At 47.3% G+C, this 18213-nt stretch overlaps 1 protein-coding gene across 3 annotated transcripts in view; it reads right to left on the bottom strand.

Moving 5' to 3' along the window:
* Window positions 1-4749: 4749 nt before the first annotated feature.
* The window catches only part of GATA1 (GATA binding protein 1), a 54671-nt gene continuing 41207 nt past the window's right edge, over window positions 4750-18213 (bottom strand). For 2 of the 3 annotated variants that reach the window (XM_073640431.1, XM_073640429.1), the window contains exons 3-6: window positions 7026-7382; window positions 6775-6929; window positions 6400-6525; window positions 4750-5433 (exon numbers count right to left, since the gene is read on the bottom strand). In XM_073640431.1, coding sequence (XP_073496532.1) covers window positions 5122-5433; window positions 6400-6525; window positions 6775-6929; window positions 7026-7382 — 950 coding nt within the window. In that variant the 3' untranslated portion in view covers window positions 4750-5121. The remainder of the gene's footprint in view (window positions 5434-6399; window positions 6526-6774; window positions 6930-7025; window positions 7383-18213) is intronic. The other variant, XM_073640430.1, reaches the window with a different exon arrangement.

The raw sequence follows: 18213 nt of genomic DNA, 5'->3' as shown, positions 1-18213 counted from the left end.
CTGCGGTGTACTTTCTCTTACACTGAGTCCCTATGGTGGTGGAGGCCTCTGCGGACCCTGCGGTGTACTTTCTCTTACACTGGGTCCCTATGGTGGCAGAGGCTTCTTCGGACCCTGTGGTGTAATTTCTCTTACACTGGGACCCTATGGTGGTGGAGGCCTCTGCGGAGCACTTTCTCTTACACTGGGTCCCTATGGTGGCGGAGGCCTCTGCAAACCCTGCGGTGTACTCTCTCTTACACTCGGTCCCTATGGTGGCGGAGGCCTCTGCGGACCCTGTGTTGTACTCTCTCTTACACTAGGTCCCTATGGAGGCGGAGGCCTCTGCGGAGCCTACTGTGTACTTTCTCTTACACTGTGTCCCCATGGTGGCGGAGCCTGTGGTGTACTTTCTTTTATACTGGGTTTCTATGGTGGCAGAGACCTCTGCGGACCCTGCCGTGTACTTTCTCTTACACTGGGTCCCTATGGTAGTGGAGGCCTCTGCGGACCCTGCGGTGTACTTTCTCTTACACTGGGTCCCTATGGTGGCAGAGGCCTCTGCGGAGCCTGCGGTGTACTTTCTCTTACACTGGGTTCCTATGGTGGCGGAGGCCTCTGCGGACCCTGCTGTATACTTTTTTCTTTTACACTGGGTCCCTATGGTGGCGGAGGCCTCTGCGGAGCCTGCGGTGTACTTTCTCTTACACTGAGTCCCTATGGTTGAGGAGGTCTCTGCGGACCCTGTGGTGTACTCTCTCTTACACTGGGTCCGTATGGTGGAGGAGGACTCTGCGGACCCTGCGGTGTACTCTCTCTTACACTGGGTCCATATGGTGGCGGAGGCCTCTGCGGAACCTGCGGTGTACTTTCTATTACACTGGGTTCCTATGGTGGCGGAGGCCTCTGCGGAGCCTGCGGTGTACTTTCTCTTACACTGGGTCCCTATGGTGGCGGAGGACTCTGCGGACCCTGCCGTATACTTTTTTCTTTTACACTGGGTCCCTATGGTGGCGGAGGCCTCTGCGGAGCCTGCCGTGTACTTTCTCTTACACTGAGTCCCTATGGTTGAGGAGGCCTCTGCGGACCCTGCGGTGTACTCTCTCTTACACTGGGTCCCTATGGTGGCGGAGGCCTCTGCGGACCCTGCGGTGTACTCTCTCTTACACTGGGTCCCTATGGTGGCGGAGGCTTCTGCGGAGCCTGCGGTGTACTTTCTTTTACACTGGGTCCCTATGGTGGCGGAGGCCTCTGCGGACCCTGCGGTGTACTCTCTCTTACACTGGGTTCCTATGGTGGCGGAGGCCTCTGCGGACCCTGCGGTGTACTTTCTCTTACACTGAGTCCCTATGGTTGAGGAGGCCTCTGCGGACCCTGCGGTGTACTCTCTCTTACACTGGGTCCCTATGGTGGCGGAGGCCTCTGCGGACCCTGCGGTGTACTCTCTCTTACACTGGGTCCCTATGGTGGCGGAGGCTTCTGCGGAGCCTGCGGTGTACTTTCTTTTACACTGGGTCCCTATGGTGGCGGAGGCCTCTGCGGACCCTGCGGTGTACTCTCTCTTACACTGGGTCCCTATGGTGGCCGAGGCCTCTGTGGACCCTGCGGTGTACTCTCTCTTACACTGGGTCCCTATGGTGGTGGAGGCTTCTGCGGAGCCTGCGGTGTACTTTCTTTTACACTGGGTCCCTATGGTGGCGGAGGCCTCTGCGGACCCTGCGGTGTACTCTCTCTTACACTGGGTCCATATGGTGGTGGAGGCCTCTGCAGACCCTGCGGTGTACTTTCTATTACACTAGGTTCCTATGGTGGCGGAGGCCTCTGCGGAGCCTGCGGTGTACTTTTTTCTTTTACACTGGGTCCCTATGGTGGCGGAGGCCTCTGCGGAGCCTGCCGTTTACTTTCTCTTACACTGAGTCCCTATGGTTGAGGAGGCCTCTGCGGACCCTTCGGTGTACTCTCTCTTACACTGGGTCCCTATGGGGGCGGAGGCCTCTGCGGACCCTGCGGTGTACGCTCTCTTACACTGGGTCCCTATGGTGGCGGAGGCTTCTGCGGAGCCTGCGGTGTACTTTCTTTTACACTGGGTCCCTATGGTGGCGGAGGCCTCTGCGGACCCTGCGGTGTACTCTCTCTTACACTGGGTCCCTATGGTGGCGGAGGCCTCTGTGGACCCTGCGGTGTACTTTCTCTTACACTGGTTCCATATGGTGGCGGAGGCCTCTGCGGACCCTGCGGTGTACTCTCTCTTACACTGGGTCCCTATGGTGGCGGAGGCCTCTGTGGACCCTGCGGTGTACTTTCTCTTACACTGGGTCCCTATGGTGGCGGAGGCCTCTGCGGACTCTGCGGTGTACTCTCTCTTACACTGGGTCCCTATGGTGGCGGAGGCCTCTGCGGACCCTGCGGTGTACTTTCTCTTACACTGGGTCCCTATGGTGGCGGAAGCCTCTGCAGACCCTGCGGTGTACTTTATTTTACACTGGGTTCCTATGGTGGCGGAGGCCTCTGCGGACCCTGTGGTGTACTCTCTCTTACACTGGGTCCCTATGGTGGCGGAGGCTTCTGCGGACCCTGCGGTGTACTCTCTCTTACACTGGGTCCCTATGGTGGCGGAGGCTTCTGCGGAGCCTGCGGTGTACTTTCTTTTACACTGGGTCCCTATGGTGGCGGAGGCCTCTGCGGACCCTGCGGTGTACTCTCTCTTACACTGGGTCCCTATGGTGGCGGAGGCCTCTGTGGACCCTGCGATGTACTTTCTCTTACACTGGTTCCATATGGTGGCGGAGGCCTCTGCGGACCCTGCGGTGTACTCTCTCTTACACTGGGTCCCTATGGTGGCGGAGGCCTCTGTGGACCCTGTGGTGTACTTTCTCTTACACTGGGTCCCTATGGTGGTGGAGGCCTCTGCGGACCCTGCGGTGTACTCTCTCTTACACTGGGTCCCTATGGTGGCGGAGGCCTCTGCGGACCCTGCGGTGTACTCTCTCTTACACTGGGTCCCTATGGTGGCGGAGGCCTCTGCGGACCCTGCGGTGTACTCTCTCTTACACTGGGTCCCTATGGTGGCGGAGGCCTCTGTGGACCCTGCGGTGTACTTTCTCTTACACTGGTTTCATATGGTGGCGGAGGCCTCTGCGGACCCTGCGGTGTACTCTCTCTTACACTGGGTCCCTATGGTGGCGGAGGCCTCTGTGGACCCTGCGGTGTACTTTCTCTTACACTGGGTCCCTATGGTGGCGGAGGACTCTGCGGACCCTGCGGTGTACTCTCTCTTACACTGGGTCCCTATGGTGGCGGAGGCCTCTGCGGACCCTGCGGTGTACTCTCTCGTACACTGGGTCCCTATGGTGGCGGAGGCCTCTGCGGACCCTGCGGTGTACTTTCTTAAACACTGGGTTTCTATGGTGGCGGAGGCCTCTGCGGACCCTGCGGTGTACTTTCTCTTACACTGGGTCCCTATGGTGGCGGAGGCCTCTGCGGACCCTGCAGTGTACTTTCTCTTACACTGGGTCCCTATGGTGGCAGAAGCCTCTGCAGACCCTGCGGTGTACTTTATTTTACACTGGGTTCCTATGGTGGCGGAGGCCTCTGCGGACCCTGTGGTGTACTCTCTCTTACACTGGGTCCCTATGGTGGCGGAGGCCTCTGCGGATCCTGCGGTGTACTCTCTCTTACACTGGGTCCCTAGGGTGGCGGAGGCCTCTGCGGACCCTGCGGTGTACTCTCTCTTACACTGGGTCCCTATGGTGGCGGAGGCTTCTGCGGACCCTGCGGTGTACTCTCTCTTACACTGGGTCCCTATGGTGGCGGAGGCCTCTGCGGACCCTGCGGTGTACTTTCTCTTACACTGGGTTCCTATGGTGGCGGAGGCCTCTGCGGACCCTGCGGTGTACTTTCTCTTACACTGGGTCCCTATGATGGCTGAGGCCTCTGCATCCATCCTGACTGTGGCCACCGCCGGGCTCGCACCTCCTGACAGTGGGCACTGGCACAGTGTGTACAGATCCTAATCCTGTGTGATACCCTCTGCTGAGCACAGACCCCATTATTACAGGTCTCTGGATCCTCAGTAGCCGGAAAAGGAGACGTCACAGGAGACATCTTTATTGAAATAAAACCTATAGAAAACGGAGTGCTACAATGGTAGTAAAAGTAGACGTAATCTTTATTGACACACAAAATTCATTAAAAAGTTACAAAAATTAAAACAGCAAAGAAATAATAAAAAACATGAAGACATGGTACAGAACAGGGGGCCACAGACAAGGTTGGTGACAAATAAATAAATGGCCATAGAACGAGGTTAGAAAAGGTTTTGTATATGCTGTAGCCAGTACCACCTTATAAATAGTGAGTAAGGAAAGGCTGCTATAAACCTGTCAAGTGATGGTGGGACCAAGTTCCTACATAGGTGTATGATACACTAATAAGTGGCAATGGTGTCTAATATAGAAGCCAAAGCTAATAGTATCCATACACAGCCACCACTACCCTAAGGGGCGTCTCCTGCGGGGCCCTGGATGCACAATAGGCCATTTACACCCCTAGTGGTGGCTGTGTATGGATCACCAACCTTGTCTGTGGCCCCCTGTTCTGTACCATGTCTTCGTGTTTTTTTATTATGTCTTTGCTGTTCTAATTTTTGTAACTTTTCAATGAATTTTGTTTGTCAATAAAGATTACGTCTACTTTTACTACCACTGTAGCACTCCGTTTTCTATAGGTTTCTTTGTAATTAGGAGTAGCATAATGTTATATGGTCAATAATAGCAACTTATTGTTTATTGAAATAAGACTAGGATTAGTCCTAACCACCCGGGACAGTCCCTGACCCCTAGGACCGGGGCGGCAGCCCGCGTAGCTACACATCATGGACACAGGGCTCACACGTCAGCATTATATCGGCCTCTACAAAAACTTTTTATAAAATTTTGTTCTAAAAATACAATTAGAGAGAATATTGTACGGGGTCTTGTCTCCTGCCGGCTCCGGGGGGCGAGGTAGTGGGGAGTGAGGAGAGAACATGTCTGTATGGGGTGAGATCATGGGGGAAGCCGGCTCCAAAGCTGTGAATGAACAAGAAGCCCAATGGACTCGGCTCATCCTTGTAGGGACGGGGTGGGGAAGCTGGAGGAGAGTCTAGCTGAGAGCAGAGGAGACCCCCGGTAACATGTGAGGTCTATACGTGATGTGCGGCGGTGAGCGAGGAATCCTGGGGGGAGCAATCAGGTGATGAGGAGGGGGCGAGCAGGGCATCAAGTGTCCCATAGAAGGAATCTGGCCCGGAAGAAGGATGGGTCCGAATTGATACATAGCTTGATCCTCCGGAGCGTTCTTCAGCGGGTCGTAGAGACCATCGGGGGTCTGCTGCTTCTTCTTCTTGGACTTGCTGCTCACTTTCCGGTTACGTGTTTGGATCCCTTCCTTCTTCATGGTTAAGGGGCGGTTCACCTGGGAAATTAGGCAATAATTAGTAGTTGTAGAACTAGATGAAGCTGTGATGTAAAAGTGGGAGAGGCACAGGGCACCTAAGTCAAATGCCAATGCAGAGCGAAGCAGTCAAGAGGAGGTCGTCCTCTGCATAGGCAGCGACCGAGATGACAAAGCTCTAAGTACAAAGAAGCAAGCCTAGTTATCTCTAGTTGTTGCCTATGCAGAGCACAGCATGCAAGATGAGGCTGTCCTCTGCATAAGGAGTGACCGAGATGACAAAGCTCTAAGTATAAAGAAGCAGGTCTTGTCATCTCTAGTTGAAGCCTATGCAGAGCTCAGCAGCCGATGACCAACTCCTCTACACTGCTGCATTTTCTACATAAGCAGTGAGCGATAACAGACACTGAGAAGCTAATGAACGCAGACGGTATTATCACGTGCATTCTCATCACTAAGAGCTGTTGTTACACTTTTTCTAACCCTAAGTAGGACAGGGGCTAAGGCATGGGTAATAAATTAATTACATGGAAAAAAATCTATTAAAAAAATAGTTCAAAATATATAATAATAATAAAAGTTATACATTGTTATATGTCTGATTTCAGCAAAAAGCAGAAAACAAAAGTTGAAAAATCGAAATATAATGACATCAGTATTTCCCCTAAAAATACAATAAATGCGTGTGGGGTGGGAGGGGGGATTAAATGGTTCAATAATAGACGGATAAAGGGACTACGCTACGTCACTGGGATGGAGACATAACAACTTCCAACACTGTATGTTGTATATTTTTAGAAACCCATCTCCAGACTTTCATTAGTTACTTGAAAATCTGGATGACCACAAATATGGCCACCAATCCGAGCTTCCACAGAAGTTGCCATTCTGCCGTCCTCTGAATGGCAAGTGTTTAACGGCTTGGTAAGTGTGACGGTGGGCGCACTGGTTGCCCCCCGGCTTAGAGCATGCATGTCCGGCTCTTACATTGTGCAGCTTGTAGTACAGTCCACAGGCGTTGCACACGGGGTCCCCGTTTGTGTTCCGCCTCCATAGCGTGGTGGTGCTCGTATGACAGTTGCTACACTGGGTCCCGGCCCTCTTGCTGACGATCTGTCAAGTAAAGATAAGATGAAGATGGCTGGAGACAACTTTGGGATATTTTGCAAGTGTTACTGAGAAGAATGGTTCTTCACCACAAATGTCATCACTACTCCAACAGACCGAGTCTTGAGAAAAACCACAGATGACTGACACTCAGGCGAGGTTTAAGCCCATGAGGGACCTTACTAATCATGAATCCCTGGGACCCATCATGCCTCGGTCTTCTCCTCTTCACATCGTGCCCACCATGTTCCTCACCAGACGTTTCTTTGGTCGGATCAGCGGACGATTCTGCCCGTTCATCTTGTGGTAGAGGCCGCAGGCGTTACACAGATAGTGGCCGCTGATATCTCGCCTCCACAGCGGGGTCACCGTTGCTCCACAGTTCACACATTCTCGATCCTCTGGGGGACATATGGGGAAAAAGGCAGAAGATGTAAAAATCTTGACCTCAGCATCTAATTATTCAGTGTTTGCACCCCGACACTGAAGGCTAAGAAATAAGATACCTGATGGCTGGAAGAGACTGTTACTGAAGTCCTGCGGTGAGCAGAGATATCCCATCTGCGCCATCACTTGGCTATTCGGACTACGTGAGTCCAATGACACGAGGTCACCAGTCAACGGGCTCATCCGCTCTGTCTTTAAAGTCTCTAAAAATTTAGGACTCCCTTCACATTCAGCTGATGGTGCAGGACCCAGAAGCAGTGGGACAGGAGAATATAGCGGCGGAGACGTAAGGGGTCCTAAAGGTGAAGCGCCCGATGTGTACAAAGGTAATGTACTGGAGGGCCTTCCATAGGTGGTCAGGCTTTGTGGAAATCCAGGACTACTGTCTGCCCAGTGAGGAGGATAGGTATGGAGAACTGCAAAATAGAAGCAATCCTGAGTGTAAATGCAGAATTATTGCTCCACATTTGTACTGTACTTTTCATGTTTGATAGTTTCCCGTTTCATAATACTGCCCCTATGTACAAGAATATAACTACCATAATACTGCCGCTATGTACAAGAATATAACTACTATAATACTGTCCCTATGTACAAGAATATAACTACTATAATACTGCCCCCTATGTACAAGAATATAACTACTATAATACTGCCCCCTATGTACAAGAATATAACTACCATAATACTGCCGCTATGTACAAGAATATAACTACTATAATACTGCCCCCTATGTACAAGAATATAACTACCATAATACTGCCGCTATGTACAAGAATATAACTACTATAATACTGCTCCTATGTACAAGAATATAACTACTATAATACTGCCCCTATGTACAAGAATATAACTACTATAATACTGCCCCTATGTACAAGAATATAACTACCATAATACTGCCGCTATGTACAAGAATATAACTACTATAATACTGCCCCCTATGTACAAGAATATAATTACTATAATACTGCTCCTATGTACAAGAATATAACTACTATTATACTGCCCCTATGTACAAGAATATAACTACTATAATACTGCCCCTTATGTTCAAGAATATAACTACTATAATACTGCCCCTATGTACAAGAATATAACTACCATAATACTGCCGCTATGTACAAGAATATAACTACTATAATACTGCCCCCTATGTACAAGAATATAACTACTATAATACTGCCCCTATGTACAAGAATATAACTACTATAATACTGCCTCCTATGTACAAGAATATAACTACTATAATACTGCCCCTATGTACAAGAATATAACTACTATAATACTGCTCCTATGTACAAGAATATAACTACTATAATACTGCCTCCTATGTACAAGAATATAACTACTATAATACTGCCCCCTATGTACAAGAATATAACTACTGTAATACTGCCCCTATGTACAAGAATATAACTACTATAATACTGCCCCCTATGTACAAGAATATAGCTACTATAATACTGCTCCTATGTACAAGAATATAACTACTATAATACTGCCCCTATGTACAAGAATATAACTACTATAATACTGCCTCCTATGTACAAGAATATAACTACTATAATACTGCCCCTATGTACAAGAATATAACTACTATAATACTGCCTCCTATGTACAAGAATATAACTACTATAATACTGCCTCCTATGTACAAGACTATAACTACTATAATACTGCCCCCTATGTACAAGAATATAACTACTGTAATACTGCCCCTATGTACAAGAATATAACTACCTCAGACCTCATCTGGAATACTGTGTACAGTTTTGGGCACCACATTTTAAAAAAGACATAGACAAACTGGAGCAAGTTCAGAGAAGAGCGACCAGAATGGTGACTGGTCTGCAAACCATGTCCTATGAGGAACGGTTGCAGGATTTGGGAATGTTTAGCTTGCAAAAAAGAAGACTGAGAGGAGACTTAATAGCTGTCTACAAATATGTCAAGAGCTGTCACATTGTAGAAGGATCATCTTTATTCTCATTTGCACAAGGAAAGACTAGAAGCAATGGGATGAAACTAAATGGGAGGAGACACAGATTAGATATTAGAAAAAACTTTTTGACAGTTAGGGTGATTAATGAGTGGAACAGGCTGCCACGAGAGGTGGGGAGTTCCCCTTCAATGGACGTCTTCAAACAGAGGCTGGACAGACATCTGTCTGAGATGATTTAGTGAATCCTGCTTTGAGCAGGGGGTTGGACACGATGACCCAGGAGGTCCCTTCCAACTCTACCATTCTATGATTCTATGATTCTATGATTCTACTATAATACTGCCCCCTACAAGAATATAACTACAAGAATATAACTACTATAATACTGCCCCTATGTACAAGAATATAACTACTATAATACTGCTCCTATGTACAAGAATATAACTACTATAATACTGTTCCTATGTACAAGAATATAACTACTATAATACTGTCCCTATGTACAAGAATATAACTACTATAATTCTGCCCCTATGTATAAGAATATAACTACTATAATACTGCCCCCTATGTACAAGAATATAACTACTATAATACTGCCCCCTATGAACAAGAATATAACTACTATAGTAGTGCCCCCCTATTGAAGTGCATTGAGCTGTAGGTTGGATTTCTGCTAAAGGGAAAAAAAAAACTCTTTAAATCTTCTTCCTGTGTGAACAAGCTGAGTGTGACCGTAAGTGCAAACGGAAGTAAGTGTGTGACTTGTGGTTCAGTGAATAGGTAATTGGGAATCCTGCAGAAAATACCTCTGAATTGCTGAATTGTGAACTGCTGAGTGCTTTTCTACCTGTTTAATTTTATTGGGCTTTTTAAAAGCTATTTTCTCTCTACAGTTTTACAGTCTCTTATTTTACTACCTGTGTGTTTAAGGGTTAACTAAATTGCACTTAAATCCTGAGGTGTAGCTATACTCACAAGGGGTTAATTAAGGGTGAGGGGTCATAATTAAGGGTTTATAAGGGGCAGCTGGTTGGGGCTTCCAATCCTTTGGAAGTGCATTGAGCTGTAGGTTGGATTGCTGCTAAAGGGGGGGTGACTTGTGATTCAGTGACTTTGGAGTCAGGGAGTTTGGAAGGGAGGAGTTTGGACTGAATTGCTGTCTGTGTTTTATTAATTCTTTACATTTCTTTTTACTTAACATTTCTGTCTAGTGCAATCCCCATTAGGAAATGAGCTCTATTATTGACAATGCTATCCAGTGTACATTTTGCCACATGTATGCAATCCTTGAACAGCCGGTCGTGGGTGCATACTGCTGCGCGAGATGTGTGCACGTTATGTGTTTGGAAGCCCAGGTACTGGATCTAAATGAGCAGCTGGCAACACTGAGATCCATAGACAATATGGAAAAGAGTCTGCTGCTCACTGGGGTAGATGTGGGGGAGGGTGGTATTAGGAGGCTGCAGGACAATGAGACAGCTAGCTGGGTGACAGTTAGGAGGGGGGTAGAGGGAATAGTGCCAGGGAGGCTAGTCCTGATCTGGCACACCCCAATAAGTTTGCAAAGTTGGCAGATGAGGGGGGTGTCAGTACAGGGGTAGCACTGCTGCAGCAAGGCATGTCCTCTGAAAGCTGGAGGAGTGTCCGCTCCAGTAAAGAGGGAAATAGGAGAGCAGGGCAGGCCCAGCAGGTGCTGGTAGTGGGGGACTCAATTATTAGGGGAACAGATAGGGCAATCTGTCACAAAGACAGGGATCGTCGAACAGTGTGCTGCCTACCTGGCGCTCGAGTCTGGCACATTGCTGATCGGGTTGACAGATTACTGGGAGGGGCTGGTGAGGATCCAGCGGTCATGGTGCACATTGGCACAAATGACAAAGTTAGAGGTAGGTGGAAGGTCCTTAAAGATGATTTCAGGGAATTAGGCTGCAAGCTTAAAGCAAGGACCTCCAAGGTGGTATTCTCTGAAATACTGCTCAGGAACTGGTGTAGGAAGGAGGGATTTGGGTTCCTGGAGAACTGGGCCGACTTCTCAGTTGGCTACAGACTCTACGCTAGGGATCGGCTGCACCTCAATGGGGAGGGTGCAGCTGTGCTGCGGGAGAAAATGGGTAGAAGGTTGGAGGAGTGTTTAAATTAAGGATTGGGGGGAGGGTATTCATTTTATAGGTGGGGAAGATAGTGCAGATAGTGACCTGGGCACAAATAAAGAAATTGGGGGTAGGGTTAGAATAGTCAATATAGTATGAAGGAATAGAGGTACAGAGAGATACATAAAATGCATGCACACTAATGCCAGAAGCCTCACCAACAAAATGGAGGAATTAGAATTAATTTTGTTGGAAAATAATTATGACATGGTAGGGATATCTGAGACGTGGCTGGACGAGAGCCATGACTGGGCAGTTAATTTACAGGGCTATAGTCTGTTCAGAAATGACCGTACAAACAAGCGACGAGGGGGGGGGGTGTTTATATGTAAAATCATCCTTAAAACCCGTCTTGCGGGAGGATATATGTGAATCTAATGAAAATGTAGAGTCCCTGTGGGTGGAGATAAGGGGAGAGGTAAAAAATAATAAATTACTGAAAGGGGTTTGTTATAAGTCTCCAAAAATAATGGAAGCAGTGGAGAATATCCTCGTAAAGCAAATAGATGAAGCAGCGACTCAAGGAGAAGTCATTATTATGGGGGATTTCAACTACCCTGAAATACATTGGGGGACAGAAACCTGTAGTTCAAGCAAAGGTAATAGGTTTTTGACAACTATGAGAGACAATTACCTTTCACAACTGGTTCAGGACCCAACAAGAAGGGCACTGCTAGACCTAATATTAACCAATAGGCCGGACCGCATATCAAATATACGAGTTGGGGGTCACTTGGGTAATAGTGATCACAAAATAATACGTTTTCATGTAACCTTTAATAAGATGTGTAGTAGAGGGTTACAAGGACACTAAACTTCAGGAAGGCTAATTTCCAACGGTTGAGAGATGATCTTAGTGCAATAAACTGGGACGATATCCTGAGACATAAAGCTACACAAAGCAAATGGGAGACATTTATTAGCATCCTGAATAGGACCTGTGCACAATATATACCCTATGGGAATAAACATGCTAGAAATAGGAGGAAACCACTATGGCTAAATAGAACTGTAAGGGGCGCAATAAGTGACAAAAATAAAGCATTTAGAGAACTAAAGCAAGTAGGTAGTGATGAGGCATTAAATAAATATAGAAAATTAAATAAATTCTGTAAAAAACAAATCAAGGCAGCAAAGATTGAGGCAGAGAGAATCATTGCCAGAGAAAGTAAAAATAACCCCAAAATATTCTTTAACTACATAAATAGTAAAAAACTAAAAAATGATAGAGTTGGCCCCCTTAAAAATAGTCTGGGTGAAATGGTGGATGAGGATGAGGAAAAAGCCAATATGCTAAATGATTTTTTTTTTTTTTCAACCGTATTTACACAAGAAAATCGCATGACAGAAAACATGATCAGTGATGACAAAAATTCTACAGTCATGGCCAAAAGTTTTGAGAATGACACCAAAATTATATTTTCACATGATCTGCTGGCCTCTGGTTTTTATTAGTGTTTGTCTGATGTTTATATCACATACAGAAATGTAATTGCAATCATATTATGAGCACCAATAGGTTATATTGACAGTTAGAATGAGTTAATGCAGCAAGTCAATATTTGCAGTGTTGCCCCTTCTTCTTCAAGACCTCTGTAATTCTCCCTGGCATGCTCTCAATCAACTTTTGTACCAAATCCTGACTGATAGCAGTCCATTCTTGCATAGTCAATGCTTGCATTTTGCCAGAATTTGTTGGTTTTTGTTTGTCCACCAGTCTCTTGATGATTGACCACAAGTTCTCAATGGGATTAAGATCTGGGGAGTTTCCAGGCCATGGACCCAAAATCTCTATGTTTTGTTCCATGAGCCATTTAGTTATCACCTTTGCTTTATGGCAAGGTGCTCCATCATGCCGGAAAAGACCTTTGTTGGGCGCCAAACTGCTCTTGGACGGTTGGGAGAAGTTGCTCTTGGAGGACATTCTGGTACCATTCTTTATTCATGGCTGTGCTTTTAGGCAAGACTGTGAGTGAGCCGATTCCCTTGGCTGAGAAGCAACCCCACACATGAATGGTTTCAGGATGCTTTACAGTTGGCATGAGACAAGACTGGTGGTAGCGCTCACCTCTTCTTCTCCGAATAAGCTGTTTTCCAGATGTCCCAAACAATCGAAAAGGGGATTCATCAGAGAAAATGACTTTGCCCCAGTCCTCAGCAGTCCACTCCCTGTACCTTTTGCAGAATATCAGTCGGTCCCTGATGTTTTTTCTGGAGAGAAGTGGCTTCTTTGCTGCCCTCCTTGAAACCAGCCCTTGCTCAAAGAGTCTCCGCCTCACAGTGCGTGCAGAAGCACTCACACCAGCCTGCTGCCATTCCTGAGCAAGCTCGGCACTGCTGGTAGTCCGATCCCGCAGCTGAAACAGTTTTAAGATACGGTCCTGGCGCTTGCTGGTCTTTCTTGGGCGCCCTGGAGCCTTTTTGACAACAATGGAAGCTCTCTCCTTGAAGTTCTTGATGATGCAATAGATTGTTGACTGAGGTGCAATCTTTATAGCTGCGATACTCTTCCCTGTTAGGCCATTTTTGTGCAGTGCAATGATGGCTGCACGTGTTTCTTTAGAGATAACCATGGTTAACTGAAGAGAAACAATGATTCCAAGAACCAGCCTCCTTTTAAAGTGTCCAGTGATGTCATTCTTACTTAATCATGACTGATTGATCGCCAGCCCTGTCCTCATCAACACCCACACCTGTGTTAATGGATCAATCACTAAAACGATGTTAGCTGCTCCTTTTAAGGCAGGACTGCAATGATGTTGAAATGTGTTTTGGGGGTTAAAGTTCATTTTCTGGGCAAGTATTGACTTTGCAAGTACAGTAATTGCTGTTAAGCTGATCACTCTTTGACATTCAGGAGTATATGCAAATTGCCATTACAAAAAATGAAGCAGTAAACTTTGGAAAAATTACTATTTGTCTCATTCTCAATACTTTTGGCCATGACTGTACATTAAATGTCACTTGCTTAACCCAGCAGGAAGTACAGCGGCGTCTAAAAATCACTAAAGTTGACAAATCCCCGGGCCCGGATGGGATACACCCGCGAGTACTGCAGGAATTAAGTAATGTCATAGATAAACCATTATTTTTAATCTTTAAAGATTCCATAATAACAGGGTCTGTACCACAGGACTGGCGTATAGCAAATGTGGTGCCAATATTCAAAAAGGGGGCAAAAACTGAACTTGGAAATTATAGGCCAGTAAGCTTAACCTCTACTGTGGGTAAAATCCTGGAGGGTTTCCTAAGAGATGCTATACTAGAGTATCTGAAGAAGAATAACCTCATGACCCAATATCAACATGGGTTTACGAGGGAACGTTCCTGTTAAACTAATCTGATCAGTTTTTATGAGGAGGCAAGTTCTGGACTGGACCAAGGAAATGCAGTGGATGTTGTGTATATGGACTTTTCAAAAGCTTTTGATCCGGTTCCACACAAAAGGTTGATACATAAAATGAGAACAATGGGGATAGGGGAAAATATATGTATGTGGGTTAAGAACTGGCTCAGTGATAGGAAACAAAGGGTGGTTATTAATGGAACACACTCAGACTGGGTCTCAGTTAACAGTGGGGTACTACAGGGGTCAGTATTGGGCCTGCTTCTTTTTAACATAATTATTAATGACCTTGTAGGGGGCATACAGAGTAGTATTTCAATATTTGCAGATGACACTAAACTCTGCAGGGTAATCATTACAGAGGAGAACAATTTTATACTACAGGAGGATCTATGTAAACTAGAAGCTTGGGCTGATAAATGGCAAATGAGCTTTAATGGGGATAAATGTAAGGTAATGCACTTGGGCAGAGGAAATAAAATGTATAATTATATGCTTAATTGTAAAACACTGGGCAAAACTGTAACTGAAAAAGACCTGGGTGTATTGGTGGACGACAAGCTTACGTTTAGTGGCCAGTGTCGGGCAGCTGCTGCAAAGGCAAATAAAATAATGGGATGCATTAAAAGAGGCATAGATGCTCATGAGGAGAACATAATTTTACCTCTATACAAGTCACCAGTGCGACCACACTTAGAATACTGTGTACAGTTCTGGTCTCCGGTGTGTAAGAAAGACATAGCTGAACTAGAGCGGGTGCAGAGAAGAGCGACCAAGGTTATGAGGACTGGGGGGTCTGCAATACCAAGACAGGTTATTACACTTGGGGTTATTTACTGTGGAAAAAAGAAGGCTTAGGGGTGATCTTATTACTATGTACAAGTATATGAGGGGACAGTACAAAGACCTTTCTACTGATCTTTTTACTCTGAGGCCTGAGACAGGGATAAGGGGGCATCTTCTATGTCTGGAGGCAGGGTCGGACTGGGGTACCGGGATACCGGAGAATTCTCCGGTGGGCTCGGGTCCTCGGCGGGCCCCTGAGCAGGACGCACAGGGCCCGCTGGTTAACATGGCCGCCAGTGCACCTGCACCGGGGCCCGAAGGTGGAGGGGGGCCCTTGCAGTGCGGCTGATGAGGGCAATCTGGCTTGCTTCATGGACCCCCAGGCTCCGGGGGGCCCATGGCCAGATTGCCCTCATAGTGTGCAGTGGGCAAGGAGCGATGCGATCTCTCCCGCTCCGCTGCTGACAGGAGGAAAATGGCAGCGGAGCGGAGGGATCCGTCCTGTGCTTCCTGCCGCCGCTTTCTCCCTGACACAGATGCGCGGCTTGATGATGTCACCATGCGGCGCGGGCCTGTGTCAGGGAGAAAGATGCCGGGCAGGAAGCCGAGGACGATGCTGCGGGGGAATGAGCAGAGAGGGTAAGTGTTGTTTTTTGGTTTTTTTTAACTAATACAGTGGTGATGGAGGAGGTGGGGGTAGATATGGCAATGGTGATGGAGGATGTGGGGGGGATATGGCATGGCAATGGTGATGGAGGAGGTGGGGGGAGATATGGCATGGCAATGGTGATGGAGGAGGTGGGGGAAGCATGGCAATGATGATGGAGGAGGTGGCAGGAGATATGGCAATGATGGAAGAGGTGGGGGAGATATGGCAATGATGATGGAGGAGGTGGGGGAGATATGGCAATGATGATGGAGGAGGTGGGGGAGATAAGGCAATGATGGCAGAGGAGGTGGGAGGAGATATGGCAATGACGGTAGAGGAGGTGGAGGGAGATATGGCAATGACGGTAGAGGTGGTGGAGGGAGATATGGCAATGACGGTAGAGGTGGTGGGGGGAGATATGCAATGATGGAGGAGGTGGGGGGAGATATGGCAACGATGATGGAGGAGGTGGGGGAGATATGGCATGGCAATGATGATGGAGGAGGTGGGGGGAAATATGGCAATGATGGAGGAGGTGGGGGGATATGGCAATGATGGAGGAGGAGGTGGGAGAGATATGACAATGATGATGATGGAGGAGGAGGTGGGAGATATGGCAATGATGATGGAGGAGGTGGGGGAAATATGGCAATGATGATGGAGGAGGTGGGGGAAATATGGCAATGATGATGGAGGAGGTGGGGGAGATATGGCAATGATGATGGAGGAGGTGGGGGAGATATGGCAATGACGGTAGAGGAGGTGGGGGAGATATGGCAATGACGGTAGAGGTGGTGGGGGGAGATATGCAATGATGGAGGAGGTGGGGGGAGATATGGCAACGATGATGGAGGAGGTGGGGGAGATTTGGCATGGCAGTGATGATGGAGGAGGTGGGTGGAGATATGGCAATGATGGAGGAGGTGGGGGAGATATGGCAATGATGGAGGAGGTGGAGGGATATGGCAATGATGGAGGAGGTGGGGGAGATATGGCAATGATGGAGGAGGTGGGGGAGATATGGCAATGATGGAGGAAGTGGGAGAGATATGGCAATGATGATGATGGAGGAGGAGGGGGGAGATATGGCAATGATGATGGAGGAGGTGGGGGGAGATATGGCAATGATGATGGAGGAGGTGGGGGGATATGGCAATGATGATGGAGGAGGTGGGGAGAGCAATGATGGGGAATTATTTGGATGCTATATGCTATTAATATGTGGTCTGGTCATGGTGTGGTGGTATTTCTCCCTTGTATGTGGTATTATTCGGTCACTATGTGGTGGTAATACGTGGTCTGGTAACGGGTGTAACTGTATTTCTCCCTTGTATGTAGTATTTTTCGGTCACTATGTGGTGGTAATATGTGGTCTGGTCACGGGTGTAACTGTATTTCTCCCTTGTGTGTAGTATTATTCGGACACTATGTGGTGGTAAAATGTGCTCTGGTCATGGTGAGGCAGTATTTCTCCCTTGCATGTAGTATTATTCGGTCACTATGTGGTGGTAATATGTAGTCCAGTCATGGTGTGGCAGTATTTCTCCCTTGTATGTGGTACTATTGGTGTTGGTATAGTGGATTGTGTTGTGTATGGTGGTCATTTGTTCTCTCTGATATTAATTAGAAGATTCTTTATTTCCATTAGTGATTAAATACTTGGAACAAGATGCACTTACAGGGGTTCTCCAAGGAAAACCAGTAATCACCTCTCCCACAGGTGATAAATTATTGATTAGTGGGGGTCTGAATGCTGGGACCCACACCAATTGGTAGAATGTGGAGTTTTTATCCCCATTAGACTGGAGCTCATGTGCGACTTGACCACTGATCCATTCATTCCCTCAGTGGCTGTTCTTGTTTTTTTCTGGAAGCCACAAAGAGAATGAATGAGGCTGCGGTCTGACATCCCACCTGCCGCTGCATTTTAAAATGGGGATAAGTGTCCTGTCAGGGACAAAATGTCCCCATTCTTCCCATAGGTGCGTTTTCCAATGTTCGAACCCAAATGATCAATAAGTTATCACCTATTTTGTGGAGCTCATGGATCAGTGATAACTTGTTTTAACCAAAGAAGCCCTTTAATGCAAACTAACGTAATTGTACATCCCAGTTATGGTGGTGCACAGTAGATGTGCAGGAGCTGCCTGTGATTTACAGCAGACGCTCCACTATAATGGGGATAACGGCTAACAGGTATTTACATATAGCTGTAGGGTGGGCCACTAGGGTCAATTCCTCCTGTGGGCCCCAGACACTCCAGTCCGACTCTGTCTGGAGGAAAGAAGGTTTAATTATAATCACAGACGCGGATTCTTTACTGTAAGAGCAGTGAGACTATGGAGCTCTCTGCCGCATGATGTTGTAA

Source organism: Phyllobates terribilis, unplaced genomic scaffold (assembly GCF_046119375.1).
Source record: "Phyllobates terribilis strain yellow unplaced genomic scaffold, ASM4611937v1 Scaffold_7__3_contigs__length_470593459, whole genome shotgun sequence".
NCBI lineage: Eukaryota > Metazoa > Chordata > Amphibia > Anura > Dendrobatidae > Phyllobates > Phyllobates terribilis.
The sequence above is the reverse complement of the archived record's forward strand: the minus strand, read 5'-3'. Positions and strand labels throughout refer to the sequence as shown.